Source organism: Podarcis gaigeae (assembly GCF_964106915.1).
Source record: "Podarcis gaigeae genome assembly, chromosome: 14".
In the NCBI taxonomy this organism is placed as follows: Eukaryota; Metazoa; Chordata; class Lepidosauria; order Squamata; family Lacertidae; genus Podarcis; species Podarcis gaigeae.
The window spans coordinates 48663266-48678153 of record NC_139690.1 but is presented as its reverse complement, the minus strand read 5'-3'; the positions used below and the strand labels follow the sequence as shown (position 1 = coordinate 48678153).

The 14888-nt window shown below is 42.7% G+C and overlaps 1 protein-coding gene across 4 annotated transcripts in view; it reads left to right on the top strand.

Moving 5' to 3' along the window:
- The window catches only part of CHLSN (cholesin), a 143161-nt gene that overhangs the window by 97055 nt on the left and 31218 nt on the right, over positions 1–14888 (top strand). For all 4 annotated transcript variants that reach the window (XM_083711856.1, XM_083711853.1, XM_083711855.1 and 1 more), the window contains one exon: positions 14355–14542. In XM_083711856.1, coding sequence (XP_083567982.1) covers positions 14355–14542 — 188 coding nt within the window. The remainder of the gene's footprint in view (positions 1–14354; positions 14543–14888) is intronic.

Below are 14888 nucleotides of genomic sequence, written 5' to 3'. Positions count from 1 at the left end.
TCCCACTCTGTATCATGATAAGGTCCACCTTAGCAAACTAGGTGATGAGAAGCAATATGAGAGATGGGGCATAGTCTGTCAAGCACTCCTGATGGGTAACATATTCCTGTTTCAATCTAGTTTGCTTGGGGCTCTCCTGTGACCTATTGTAACAAATGGAAGTTGTTTTACAGTCACAGCTTGGAGAACTTGCATCCATGTACAGATGTCATATTTAGGGGTGAAACTGTTGCCTTCAAACACCCCTTCAGAGGAAGCTTTATATTTCTATCATTCCTTGGAAAGATACATATTGCAATTTCTTTAACAGTCTTTTTTCACTTTTCTGTACCCTGTATATGTTGTCAGTTCCCAGATTGGGTAGCTCCATACACCACTAGTTAGGCTTTGTTTATTAATTAAAATTCTGGTGTTTATAATTCAGTATAATCTCTGCTTCTTATTAATGAGACTGATTGGTAACTCCTGGCTGCCCCTTCTTTTGTGCTGTTTAAGATCCTGCTGCCTCTGGCAATATGTTTTATTTGATTGATTATGTTTAATTGTATTTTTAACTTTTTCCTGGATGCCACTTTTTAATAAGAAAAAATGTGGCTTATATAAATAAATACACGCACAAATTACTCATTTACCGAAGCTTCTTGTTCTCCATACTGAAGCCATTCGTTTCAAAAGAGGAGGTAATACTGACATTCTACCCATTTTCCAGACAACATTGGCTGAAAACAAGCAGATGTTTATATTGTGGCCTGAACAATTTTCACATCTTTTGAATTTCCAGACGAATAATGGTCGTGTTAGTCTTTGGCACCGAAATCAACAAAGAATCCTATTCACCTAGGTGGGCATGAGAAAGTCACTTTCTCAATCTAAACACCTTCACGGGACCTTTGTGATGATAAAACTATGCTCATTTACTGGTATGAAAGTACTGGGGACGAGGGGAAGAGACCTGTAAAATTTAATTGATGGCAATCATCATTATTTTTTCCATGCATTTCATTTTCTTCTGACCTCTCTACGCGCAGCCCCCTCCACCCTGAAACTCTGGATATATGTGTTTGTGTGTATGTATATATCTTAGAATAACACGTGCCATAATCAGTTTGTTAGTCTTGAAGGTGCCATACTCTGCTGTTTTCCTTTTTTTTTTAATATACACTAGTTATTATGGATGATTATGTGTTGTTCAGAAAAATGTTTAGTTCAGTATGAAGTGGCATCAATTTTAATTGAGTACATGCTGGCTGCTTCAGTGTGCATCGTAGGAGTAACAAGTGTGTGTGTGTGTGTGTGTGTGTGTGTGTGTGTGTATGTAGATGCACCATTCTCCTTTTTCTTTCCACTAGTTGAAAGTTTTCCTAGCTCAGAAAGGTACAAAGGCTTTCATTTAAATTTAGCTTCCTGGAGAAGGTGTTTGGGGGTTTACTGCTCGAGTTGCATATAAAGCAACCTTTCTAACTCTCTAGCTAATGTAATTTCTTTCCAGTGTTTTTCCCCCTGCCAAGCATTCTGTGAGATATTTTTGAGGAAGGCTATTTAAAGTATTTTGCAAAGGATGACACTTGAAATATTTTCCTTCATTAGTTTGAATAGCTTATTCATTGTTCCTTATTTGTTAATTTATATCTGGCCATTTGGACCTGGGGAGAAAACAGCAAAGACCTGATGAAGAGAGCACAGCAGAGATTATATTTTCTGAGAATCCTGCGGAAAAATAATCTCTCAAAGGACCTGTTGATGGCATTTTACCATTGTACTTTTGAGAGTGTATTGACTTATGGTTTGGGAGCTGCACGGTCAGGGAAAAAACAATGTTGTCCAGGGTTGTAAAGACTGCAGAGAGAATAATTGTGTGTGCTCTCCCCAGCTTGGATCAAATCTATGCTTCCAGGTGCCATAAGAAAGCTGCAGAGATAGTGCAGGATAGTGCACACCCTGGAAATGATCTCTATCAGCTTTTGCCTTCTGGAAGAAGGTACAGGGTTATAAAGACTAGGACTAGCCGCCTGAGAATAAAGATTATCGTTTCGTATTGGACTGTATCTAGGCCTACAAGGCTACTATTAACTCCACCCCGCCCCCCCAAAAAACCATATTCCATACAATTTTTTAAAAATTGCCACACTCAGGAATAGTTATAAAATCAGTTTTAAAACCACGGTGATGAGTAATAAAATCAAGAACCAGCATATACCTATGAGTGTATCTGAAGAAGTGTGCATGCACACGAAAGCTCATACCAAGAACTAACTTAGTTGGTCTTTAAGGTGCTACTGGAAGGATTTATTTTTTTTGTTTTGACTATGGCAGACCAACACGGCTACCTATCTGTAACAGCATATACCTAGGAACCCACAAATCATCCAAAGGCATTCTGAAGCAGAATGTCTTCACTAAACATGGAAAAACTGGCAGTGAGCCAACCATCCTAATGAGCTCTCTTGTGAAGGAATCCCAGAGAACCCGGGATGCCACCCAGAAAACCTGCTCCTTGTAGTCAGTAGGCTCATTTATGATTGCTTGCAACCACGGTGCAGTGTGTAGTGTTGTGGTTTATTATTCTAACCAATCAGCCACATTTTCCTCCAGGCTACTCCATTTTTCCCTCCCACCTGGTTTTGCATCCCCGTCTGCCAATAGTCTGTTACCCTCCTGTGACCACTGAACACTCTCAGTCCACATTGGAGATTTGGGGGTTAGTTCTCCCTTAGGAATCCCCTCTAAGTTTTTTTGTACTTCTCTAAACCTTGGGGTTTCCTGCAAGTCTACAGATACCAGCAGCACGACTCCTGAATCCAGCAGCAATCAAGTTCAGCCCTCTGAACTTGCATATGTAAGGACAAGCACTAATCTCTGAACTTAAGAAATATGGAAAATGATTGTTTTTTGAACCAGTTATGTTTAATTTCCCCAACAGTAGATTTTTGAACCAGTTATGTTTAATTTCCCCAACAGTACAGTAGATTGATGGAAAAAAAAGAAACATGAGGCGAGCCATCCTTTGGGGGAAATGACCATTTTATTGGGAAAGTATTCCTATTTGGAGCGCCAGTCTGTTTCTATCTTAGTGAAATATGAGGTCTGAGATACGTTCATCATACTCAAGAGTAGATCATGGAAAGACCACTTAAATCAGTGGATCTGCTCTGAGTATGACTAACATTAAGTATCACCTGAAACGCTCTATGAATTAACAACAGTGCAATAAATATATGGAACATGATGACTTAACATGGTTACAATCAGTAACGTATCAGTGCACACATCCCAGGTCAGCCCAGAAATATTTGAGATTGTCAAATATTTCGGTAAAATACACAACATTTTTGAGGGGTTTTTGAGTATTTCTGAAGAGCACAAGTGGGTGGAATGTTGCCTCCTATACCCCATAAGTCCCACCCAAGGGGTGGTGGTAACAGATAGTGATGAGGGTTCTCTCTGAGGTGGTGAGCTCACCCCACCATTTGTTTTTTCTTTCCCCCAAAGCACAGCTCTCTCCCCTTTGGTGGGCTTTGCTGTCAGGGGACAGTTTTATAGCTGCAAGGATGAAGAAGTGGAGATCCCATTTTGAATCAGCATAGCCCAAAGGAGCCTGGTCCTAACTTGAAATGGGGCCATTTGAGGGGTTTGTATTCTGAACTCCACATACACATGGCGTTTTGCACTGTCTCTAGTTTTAATTGTCTTGATTTGATTTGTATGGCGGTGGGGCAGTTCTTTGGCAGAGCCTCAGTTAGTTAATTATCAGTGAGCCTTTCATCATTAATATACCACCTTGAGATCTGCATAATTTGGCAAAACTGTTTGGACTTCTTTTCAGCTGTTCTGTATTTTAGCTGGAGTATTGCATTCCCATCCATTTATGGGACTCAGGGGAAGGAAGGGAATAGCTCAAATGTTTTCTTGTCTTATCTTTAATAAGTGGATGGAGACTGCTTATGGACAAATATGAAAAAGGCTTACCAGGTGAACATCATCTTAGCACATTTTGATGAGCTAGCACCTGGTAATCTATATTCAGGCACTGTATAGAATGAACATCAGTATTCTTTGAACTACGTACAGGGCAATGAATCTTTCATGTATTTATTTTCTTTCACAATCTCATCAAATTGTCATTTGCCATAAAAAAATTTCACAGTAGTCAATAGTAGTCCTTAAGGGTGTTTGCAGTGTATTCTTTCTTAGATATTTCACAGTTTTCAGTTCCTTATTCTGTTCTCCTCTTCTGAAGAATAGTTTTATTTTACTTATGTACAGTATGAGACTCAAGATGGATAACAAATCCATATATGACAACAATATTGAAATAAATAACAGTCCCCATTAAAATATTAACATGGGGGGGAAAGCAAAGTAAGAAAACATCAAAAGATAAAGCATAAAAATAATCAGCCAAAGGCCTTTTTAAATAGCCATGCTTTTAAGCTAAAGGTAAAGTACCCCTACTTGGAACGCAGGTGGCGCTGTGGGTTAAAGCCTCAGCGCCTAGGACTTGCCGATCGAAAGGTCGGCGGTTCGAATCCCTGCGGCGGGGTGCGCTCCCGCTGCTCGGTCCCAGCGCCTGCCAACCTAGCAGTTCGAAAGCACCTCCGGGTGCAAGTAGATAAATAGGGACCGCTTACCAGCGGGAAGGTAAACGGCGTTTCCGTGTGCGGCTCTGGCTCGCCAGATGCAGCTTTGTCACGCTGGCCACGTGACCCGGAAGTGTCTCCGGACAGCGCTGGCCCCTGGCCTCTTGAGTGAGATGGGCGCACAACCCCAGAGTCTGTCAAGACTGGCCCGTACGGGCAGGGGTACCTTTACCTTTACCTTTTAAAGTACCCCTGCCCGTCAGGGCCAGTCGTGACCGACTCTAGGATTGCGCGCTCATCTCGCTCAAGAGGCCGGGAGCCGGCGCTGTCCGAAGACACTTCCAGGTCATGTGGCCAGCGTGACCAAGCTGCAGCTGGCGAGCCAGCACCAGCGCCGCACACGGAAACGCCGTTTACCTTCCCGCTATAAAGCAGTCCCTATTTATCTACTTGCACTTAGGGGTGCTTTCGAACTGCTAGGTTGGCAGGAGCTGGGACTGAACGACGGGAGCTCACCCCGTCGCGGGGATTCGAACCGCCAACCTTACGGTCAGCAAGTCCTAGGCACTGAGATTTTACCCACAGCGCCACCCGCGTCCCCATGCTTTTACTAGCCATCGAAAACAAAGCAGTGATGCAGTTTGTTGCTAAAAGGTAAAGGTAAAGGTACCCCTGCCCGTACGGGCCAGTCTTGACAGACTCTGGGGTTGTGCGCCCATCTCACTTAAGAGGCCAGGGGCCAGCGCTGTCCGGAGACACTTCCGGGTCACGTGGCCAGCGTGACAAAGCTGCATCTGGCGAGCCAGAGCTGCACACGGAAACGCCGTTTACCTTCCCGCTGGTAAGCGGTCCCTATTTATCTACTTGCACCCGGAGGTGCTTTCGAACTGCTAGGTTGGCAGGCGCTGGGACCGAGCAGCGGGAGCGCACCCCGCCGCAGGGATTCGAACCGCCGACCTTTCAATCGGCAAGTCCTAGGCGCTGAGGCTTTAACCCACAGCGCCACCTGCGTCCCCAGTTTGTTGCTACCTTCCCTTTTTGAGGTATTTCAAGTAATAGAGCACATGCTTTGAATGTAGAAGGGCCCAGCTTCAATGCCTGGAATCTCTAGTTTAAAAGTATCAGGTAACATATGATTGGAGAATACTTCTCTCTGACGTTCTAAGTAGACAACACTGAGGTATGCAGACAAATAAGCTGACCTAGCTTCATAAGTTTCTTTGCACCTTTTAGCAGTACGCTAATTCTGTTCCTCGAGCCTTACCTGTTCTGTATTCATAAAATCCAGCTTTCTAAATTCACTGTTTTCTCAGCTTAGATTCCTTAAAGGCCTGCTATGGTTAGGGCCCTTCATTGTAACTGATGAATCCCAAGCAGTTTGCAAACTGACACAGTACTTGGCATAGCAGTTAAAAAATCCTTGCATATGTGACTTAGAGTTGCTATTTGGTGTGTGTGTTTTGCATGTTTGTAGTTGCTGTGAGTCTACAGGGTTATTACCTAGTCAAAGTCTAATTTGGAATGGTGGTGCAAAGTGTGTGGCTAATTCACAAAGGCTGATCATAGAAATAATGCAGCACAATCTGTTCTGTTATTCTCTGAAGAGGCTGTATCCCAAAATAAGGAGTAAGCAATATTTGTAGGACTGGCCCTAGGCCTTAGAGACAAACATATCCCACTGTTTTGATGCTTCTAATAGCCCTGTCCAATAGCTACCCATATTGTCCATCTATTCTCAGACGTACGCTTCCTCCCCTCACACTTATGCTCTCCTAGTGTGCACTCCATAATGACTTTCTTGCCACTTCTTCATAGGCATACTTCTCAGTTTGAAAGCCCACGTAGGCCCTTTGCGAGCTTTCATTGCAGTAAAGATTGTTCTTCTTGCTCAGGTAAACTGCAGGCACCTTCCCTGGAAAATTCCACATCAAGTTCCTCTTATAATTAGTTACTGATTGATGCAGCCTTAATAGGATGTTTTATGTGAGCCCAATAAAAGTGGGAGAAAGTATTGCAGTAGCATAACCTAAAAGCTGGCTTATGTAGTAGACCAAGATTCTGATATCCCGTGGTACCTTGGGTTACATACGCTTCAGGTTACAGACTCTGCTAACCCAGAAATATTACCTTGGGTCAAGAACCTTGCTTCAGGAGGCGAACAGAAATTGTGCTCCAGCGGCACGGCAGCAGCAGGAGGCCCCATTAACTAAAGTGGTGCTTCAGGTTAAGAACAATTTCAGGTTAAGAACGGATCTCCAGAACGAATTAAGTACTTAACCCAAGGTACCACTGTACTGTTCAGGAAATCCACAGTTTGCATCTTGCCTCAGCCAAGAACTCTCTTGAGTAGCCGCTTTCTCTCAATCTCTACTTCCTCCATCTAGGATGATAATACCTACTTTGCAGAGTTATTGTAAGAATTACTGAGCTAAAGCTTATGCCATTATTTATTATGGCCTCTAGCAAGCCACCCTTTTCCAAATCCAACAGCTTCATTTGTGCAGTAGTGCTAGATGTCTGATAGGAAGGAATTAGCAGTGGCGTAGCGTGGGTTGTCAGCACCCGGGGCAAGGCAAGTAATTTGCACCCCCTAACCCCCAGATGTTGCGCCCGGTGCGGCCGGCCCCCCCTGCACCCCCCACGCTACGCCACTGGGAATTAGTACTTCTTGCTCCAATAATCCAAAAGTTGCCACTTGCTGGGTTTTAAACTCACCTGTCCATATTTTTTTTTGCCCTCTCCCTTGTTGTTTTGGGGTTTTTTTCGCTTTAAGCTTCTCTGTGGCCTCTGGACACCTGTGCAGAGCCTTGTCTTGGAACTTTCTGGAGCTAGTGCAATGTTTTGGCATTGACTGCCAAAACTCTGGTCATTCTTTTCTACCTTTGTATTTTTATTTTGTTATTCTATCTTACATTTTGTTATTTGCTTTATTTGGTTACAGTATAACTGCTGCTATGTGTACCTGTGAAAAAAAGCCCATCTTTTCTGAACCACTGTTGCAGATACTCTCCCAGGGTTTTGGATAAATGCATCTCAGAAAAAAGGCTGGCTCAGCCCTGAATTCAGCTACAATCTTCACTTTTGTGGAAAGAGACCCCCTTGTCGTCACTCTCTACCAAAGCCTTAAATTGTGGGGAAACAGTCCACCAGGCCAACCTAGAACTGTATATTACTGAATTAAATACAATAATAATATGCCACAATATGCAGAAAAGTGGATGAGGGTATCATTAAGAGCAGAAGGCACAGAGCAATTAGTGGTGCTTGAAAAGTTATAAAAATATTTCACATTCTCTTAAATACTTGCACTAGGAGGCTTGAATTTGAAAGTTTTGTACGTCTTGCTTTAATGTAGTTGAAATACTGACTGTTCCCTTGTAGGTTACCTGGATGAAGGAATCCTTTACTCACTTGGGTAAACCCCATGACAAGGGAGCACAGCACATAGCTTGTATAGATATATGGATGTGATTATCTTCCAAATGGAGGTGTTTACAAGGGTTGGTGTTTTCTGCTGGGGTCTTGCTACAGAACAACAGTTGCTTGTATAGTTTTGGTTGTTTCCCACTGGGGGAGGAGGGAAACAGAGGAGGACTGCAAATAAAGAGATTTTTGATAATGTGAGGAATGTGGAGGAGGGAGAGAAGTGATAAGCATATACTATAGTGGAGAGAAGGAAGGCCTATGTTATCAGATACATTCTCATGAAGGAATTAGTCTCATTTTAATTCAAACACTTTGCAGCTGAGGCAAATACAAACAATTAGATTGTTCCACAAAGAAGACTTAAGTCAAGTGTGTCTAGCTGTTAAAATAATCTTTAAGAAACAGTTTGGCAATAAGCAAACTTCTTGCTGTTCCCTCCCCACACCCACTTGGTTCTCGTTTCGTTCAATAGCATTCCCTAAACAATGGCTTATTGTATGAACATTCTGCATCCTGTGATACAATTATTTCCTTTTATTTGAGATCTTGATTCCCCCCCCCCATCTTCAGTTATTAAATATTCTGCCAACAATTGCAGCCCCTGCTTTTGATGCTTACAATCAATCCTAATATCAGGTAAGCCAGTGGTGAAACTCCTGTGGACTTTGATCTCAATGTGGCTTTGACCTCAGATGTTTTATCATCTCCCTGTGCAACATGTGACGGGTGAATCTTTGTGTCACGCTTTTGACCTCTGTTCAGTTATTTATTTAAAAATGTCTCTTTCCCCCATCTCTTTGAAAGTTGCGCTGTAACAGACTGAGGAGCTGAGACACGGGTGAAGGCAGAGTGAACATTTAGCACTAAGAAGCTGGGTTAACATCCAGCCAGGCTCAGGAACAAGGTATCTGACATCTAATCAATTCTAAAAGGAATGGGCATCGTCTTGTTTTTCCTGCTTGTACTAAAGATTTACAGCGAGGGTTGTTACAGTAGCTACAAGTAGGGTGTGTGTAGGGCATTAGTCATAACCTCCAATGAGGAGGCTGAAGAGTGGTTTTTTATGTGTACCCTTAGAAATGGAATGTGGGAAACTGAGTTATTTAGAAAAGGTGTCCTCTGCCTCAGCGCTCAGGGCAGCTTGCAACTATGCACAAGAAACAACAAACAAAAAATCAATATAGCCACAAAAGCTTTAAAAAATACGCAAGGCAGCAGATCAAAACCCTTTTAAAAAAATGATGCTAGTCTATTAAAAACACGCAACCTGACATGTCAGAACCAACATTTTGACCAAATAAGAGATGATTAAGAGTAGGGGCCAACTGAACATCTTAGAGAAGGGGATGCCGCTGTTTGGGCACAGCCACAAAGAAGGACCTCTTGCCATCCTAGCCATTCACTCCTCCACCACTATCAGAAAGCAAAGAAGAGCCTCCCCCTTAGATCCTAATTTCTGGCTTGACAAGTGGGGTGCCGCAGGGTTCTGTCCTGTGTCCATTGTTGTTCAGAATTCAAAATAACCTTAACAGATTGGATAACTGGGCCTGAGCTAACAAAATGAATTTCAGTAGGGACAAATGTAAGGTTCTACACTTAGGCAGGAATAATCAGCTGCACAAAAATAAGACTGGGTACACCCAGCTTGTCAGTAGTACATGTGAAAAGGTTCTAGGGGTCTTAGTGGACCACAAGCTTAATGTGAGACAACAGTGTGATTCAACAGCAAAAAAGGAAATGTTATTCTAAGTGACATCAGATCAAAGGAAGTAATATTACCACTCTATTCTGCCTTGGTCAGACCACACCTGGAATACTGTATCCATTCTTGGCACCACAGTTTAAGAAGAATGTTGACAAGCTGGAACGTGTGCAGAGGAGGGCAACCAAGCTGATCAAGGGTCTGGAAACTAAGTCTTTTGAGGAAAGGTTGAAGGGGCTGGGTATGTTTATCCTGGAAAAGAGGAAACTGAGAGGAGATAGGATAGCCACCTTCAAATATCTAAAGGGCTGTCACATGGAAGATGGAGCAAGATTGTTTTCTCTTGCTCTGTAGGCTAGGATTCAAACCAATGGCTTCAAGTTACAAGAAAGGTGATTCTGACCAAGCATCAGGATAAACTAGTAGGAGCTGTTTGACAGTGAAACGGTTTCCCTTGGGAGGTTCTGAACTCTCCTTTCTTGGAGGTTTTTCATCACAGGCTGGATGGCCATTTGTCATGGATGCTGTAGCTGAGATTCCTGCATTGCAGTGGTTGGACTAGATGATCCTTCCAACTCTATTATTCTATTCAGTATTTTGTCAATTTAATCCCACAATTCGATTAAATTATTAACAGGGAGCAGGCGTATTTGCTGGATATAAAATATTTTGGAAGTCTAAATCCCTAATTTTAGCCTGATTAGCAACCATTATTATCAAAGCCTCAGGTGAAAAGCCCAATGAATATATCTTGTTCCAAAGCAGCTTTCATTGATGCAAAGCATAGTTGGCCAAAAGAACGTACAACTGCATTACAGTATAATCAAATCGAAAGGTTCAGGGTAATAAGTGCTAGAGCTCACTGGTTGAAATCCAACTTACAAATAAAAAGCTGAAGCCCCAACTCATTTAAGAACGCCAAGAATAGACCAGAGGATGAGTGCCTGCACGGCATCCACATATGGCCCAGCATCTTTAATCCAGATTGCAGCTCCAATCAGCAACCGGATAACAGAGTTAGCCTTTAAAAAAATCTAGAGCTCAGTGTTTGTGGAAACCACTGTTAGTGTAACAAAAGTGGACAATTGCTAAAGTAAAATATCACTTTTAAAAGAGTGAACAGAAGTGGAGAAAACACACATCCTTGATATGCTCTTCTTGTAGTTGAAATTGGATCAGAGAGGTTCTCACTTGTCCACAGTAAACCTACATTTCAGTTTGACTAGACATTTTACAAATTCAAAACAAAGGCCTCTTGTGAATAGACAGGGCCTCCAGCTTTACACATAACAAATTCCTTGGAACTAAATCAAAAGCATAGAAAGGTTAACACCTCCCCCACTTTGATTGGAGTACTCTGCTGCATGATGGTACAAAAAGAAACAGTGATCTACAACTGTATGGCTTGGTCTGGAGCCAATTTATTCATCTCCAAAACTTTCAACTTCTTACTTCCATATCTCTCCCCCCACCCCATAAACACTACAATTGCCTTATGATATATGGGGAGCACAGCTCATCTTAACACACAATGTGTAAAATGATGCTAAAAGGGGCACCTGTCGACTCAGATTCTCTTTTAGTACAGATGGAGAAATACTATCAAGCCTGGATGCCTTGTTCAATTCACGCTGTGAAGTTAAATCATGGACATCGTGTTACATTTGTGCAGGTGTGTCCACACATGAACCCTAAAACATGCTTCCTAGAGAGGTGAGGCCTTTTGTGTGAGACAGTCACATGCTTCTCTGAAAATTTGTCACACCAAAGTATCATTGGACACACAAGCGACACAATACGGTTATTGCAAGAAAGTAACAACGAAATTAATCCTAAATTGATAAATGCAGTGCAGTGTGTACAGTGAGATGAGGTGGGAGTTGGAGGCACAGCGTTATGGTGGTTCCACTCGTACCTAAAGGTTGATTTCAGAAAGCAGCATTCAAAGACGTCTGCTCTACATTTGTGCTGCAGGGTCCTGTAAGCTTTCAGTTCTCCCCCCATGCTTTTTAACATCTCTGTGAAACCTCAGGGTGGGGTCATTAGAAGATTTATAGTGATGTGCAATGAATGTGCTGGTGGCACTTGTCCCTGTTTTTCATTGTCAGCTGAGTCAGGTGCTTAGAACTGATAATGAGCTGAATGAAGGTTGATTCCTAACAGCATGGAGGTGTTGACAGGTGGTTCCATGCTTTTAATGCTTTTTGTATGTGTATTTGCTCTTTGCATTGCTGAATGTTATTGCTTTTGCTTGTGATATAATTATTCTAAATAGAGAAACAAAATTGATAAGAAGTAAATATCACTTAAATCACAGTAGGATTTAATTCTGAGAAAACATGCTGCTAGCTTTCTGCTGTTATGACCAAAGCAAGCCCATCTGTCTGTTTTTATTTTATTTCTAATTTTATTTCTAATGTATGTGAGATATATGTATGTATGAGATGAAATCTTCCTTGGGCACCACTAAACTGATGTGGGTAACCCAAGTAAAAATGTTTTTAATTTGTAAATGAATATTTAATTTTATTTATCTAGGGCATGTATGTCCAATGTGTTGACCTTGATTGACTCGGGGATCGCTTGAGGATTTTGGTCCATCATGGCCGCTTCAAGCACCCAGCTCGGCCACCGGCTTTGCCCAACGCCCAGTCAGCTGGCCAGCCCAGACAGGCGCAAGGCACCTGCCTCCGCCCCCTGCAAGCTGCAGCCCCGGGCAGGGAGGCAAAGGTGAGGTGTGCGGGCTCTGCATGGGCTGCAGCTGTGGAGGCGCCCAGTCAGCTGGCCAGCCAGGAAAGGCACAAGGCGCCTGCCTCCGCCCCCTGCAAGCCGCAACCCTGGGCAGGGAGGCAAAGGTGAGGTGTGTGGGCTCTGCATGGGCTGCAGCTGCGGAGGTGTCCGGTCAGCTGGCCAGCCACGAAATGGAGCTGAGGGAAGGGCAGCACGCGAGAGAGACCATGACGTTTCTCCTCCTCCCCCCTCCCACCATTTCCCATGGAAAGAAAACCCTCCCCTTCCTAGTTCTGCACGGATGCTGAACTTTCTCCACCTTTCCAGCTCCAGCCTAGCTGCATTTATTCAAAAGTAAGACGCTGCCGCCCCTTCCCACATTGCTCTTTCATCTGGTAAAGGGGAAAGTGGACATTCTGGGGCGTGTTGGCTTCCCGTGTGCACCAACGGCCCTGTGAAGGGGATGGTGTGGGGGTAATAATTTGTTATTATTGTATAATCATAATTTGTATAATATGATTATTGTATAATCATATTATACAATAATGATTATAATGTAATTATTGTATAATATGATTATTGTACAGTGGTACCTCGGGTTACATACGCTTCAGGTTACATACGCTTCAGGTTACAGACTCCGCTAACCCAGGAATAGTACCTTGGGTTAAGAACTTTGCTTCAGGATGAGAACAGAAATCGTGCTCTGGCGGCGCGGCAGCCGTGGGAGGCACCATTAGCTAAAGTGGTACTTCAGTTTAAGCACAGTTTCAGGTTAAGAACGGACCTTCGGAACGAATTAAGTACTTAACCCAAGGTACCACTGTAAAATCATAATCTGGCTGGGTTTCCCCAGCTAAATATAATATGTTTAAGTTGATGAATGACCATGGGAGAGTGTGGTAGATCACTGCCATTTTTTTATATTGGATGGTGGATTGCAACCTGTTGGATGTTGGACGTACCTCAGCTAGGGAGCTTTCAGCATTCATTTTGCAGAGGTGCTAGTTGCGGCAAAAGCCACAAAGAGTATTGCGTTAAAGACTAAAAGGTTTATTATGGCATAAGTTCTCTCTCACTTTCATGAAAGCAAAATGCTGTCACGCTGTAGCATCATGGGAAGGAATGGAAACCACAGTGAAGATAATGTAGGTGAATAGGTGGGGTTTTGCAAATGAAAGCTTGTTCAGTTCTCAGTGGCTGTCACAGTGTGCTGATTATGCTTTAACTCTGCCTTGGACTATTGTCTCTCTTTTATTTGTGTTATAATTTTAATGTGGAAGGCAGTACAGTCAAACCTCATTTGTTGAATGTAATTCGTTCCGGAAGCCCGTTCGGATTGGCTGCAGGAGCTTCTTGCACTCAAGAGGAAGCTGCATCAGAAGTTTGGCTTTCGAAAAATATTTGAAACCCGGAGCACTTCTGGGTTTTGAGTGTTCAGGAGCCAAAACATTCCAATATGGAAGCATTTTGGAACCGAGGTTTGACCATATAAATAAGTTTTTAATAAATAATTAAAATTCAGTTTGATGGAATGAAGTAGATGGGCTGTGGAGCGAGAAAAATTCACCCCTTACTCCAGGAGCAGGAAGCTTGTTTGTTTTACTCACCTCAGTGGTGTCTCTATATGCAGCCCTTTTCTTTTCTCCCATATAAGTGAATGGCTGCTTTTCATTCTGCACACGGGAGCATTGCTGTATGAGGTAAAGATGTCTCCTGACAGTGGGTGGTTCTGCCTCCATTGACAAGGTGGGAAGAAATATGTATCTGTGTGCTGTTCATAAAGAGATACCATACAGCCTACCCTGACGTTTCTCCCGCATTTAGGCCCTCCCCTCACATGCACCCTGTCTATCAACATAGAAACTGGGACATTTTCTAATAAACAGTAGATTGAGTATTGTACTTTTGTTATTCAGGAAAATAAACCGGAGGAGGATTCAGATGAAGAACTTTCTCCAGAGGAAAAGAGGACGTTGGAAAGAAAGCTGAAGAAAGAGCGCAAGAAGGAAGAAAAGAGATTAATGCGAGAAAAAGGGATCGTAGTTAAGAAAGTAGAACCTAAGAAACCATCACCGTCAGAGTTGGCACTAAACTATTTAACTAGGTAAGTTCAATAGCTTTGAAGATTCCTCAAGAGTTGTTGGCTTCCATCTGTCTCAGAAGACAATGGAGTGTGCCTTTGGGGTGAATGTTCAGAATATGTCATCTGTTTTGAACTTGCTACCAAATTTTATTCCTGAAGCACCAAGTAGAGGCAAATTCCAGTTATTTCAATGAAACTTGTTTCCAGGAAGTTTAGGATTAGGTTTAAATGGTGAGAACTTCAACAGGTTGGTTAAAGTATAAGTTCTTAGAGTTAAGGTTAATATTGGGAGACCTACTTCAGTTGGTGTGGGACTGATGCAAGCCAGACTTTCTGACAATCCTTTCAACAAGAGCATATAAAATCT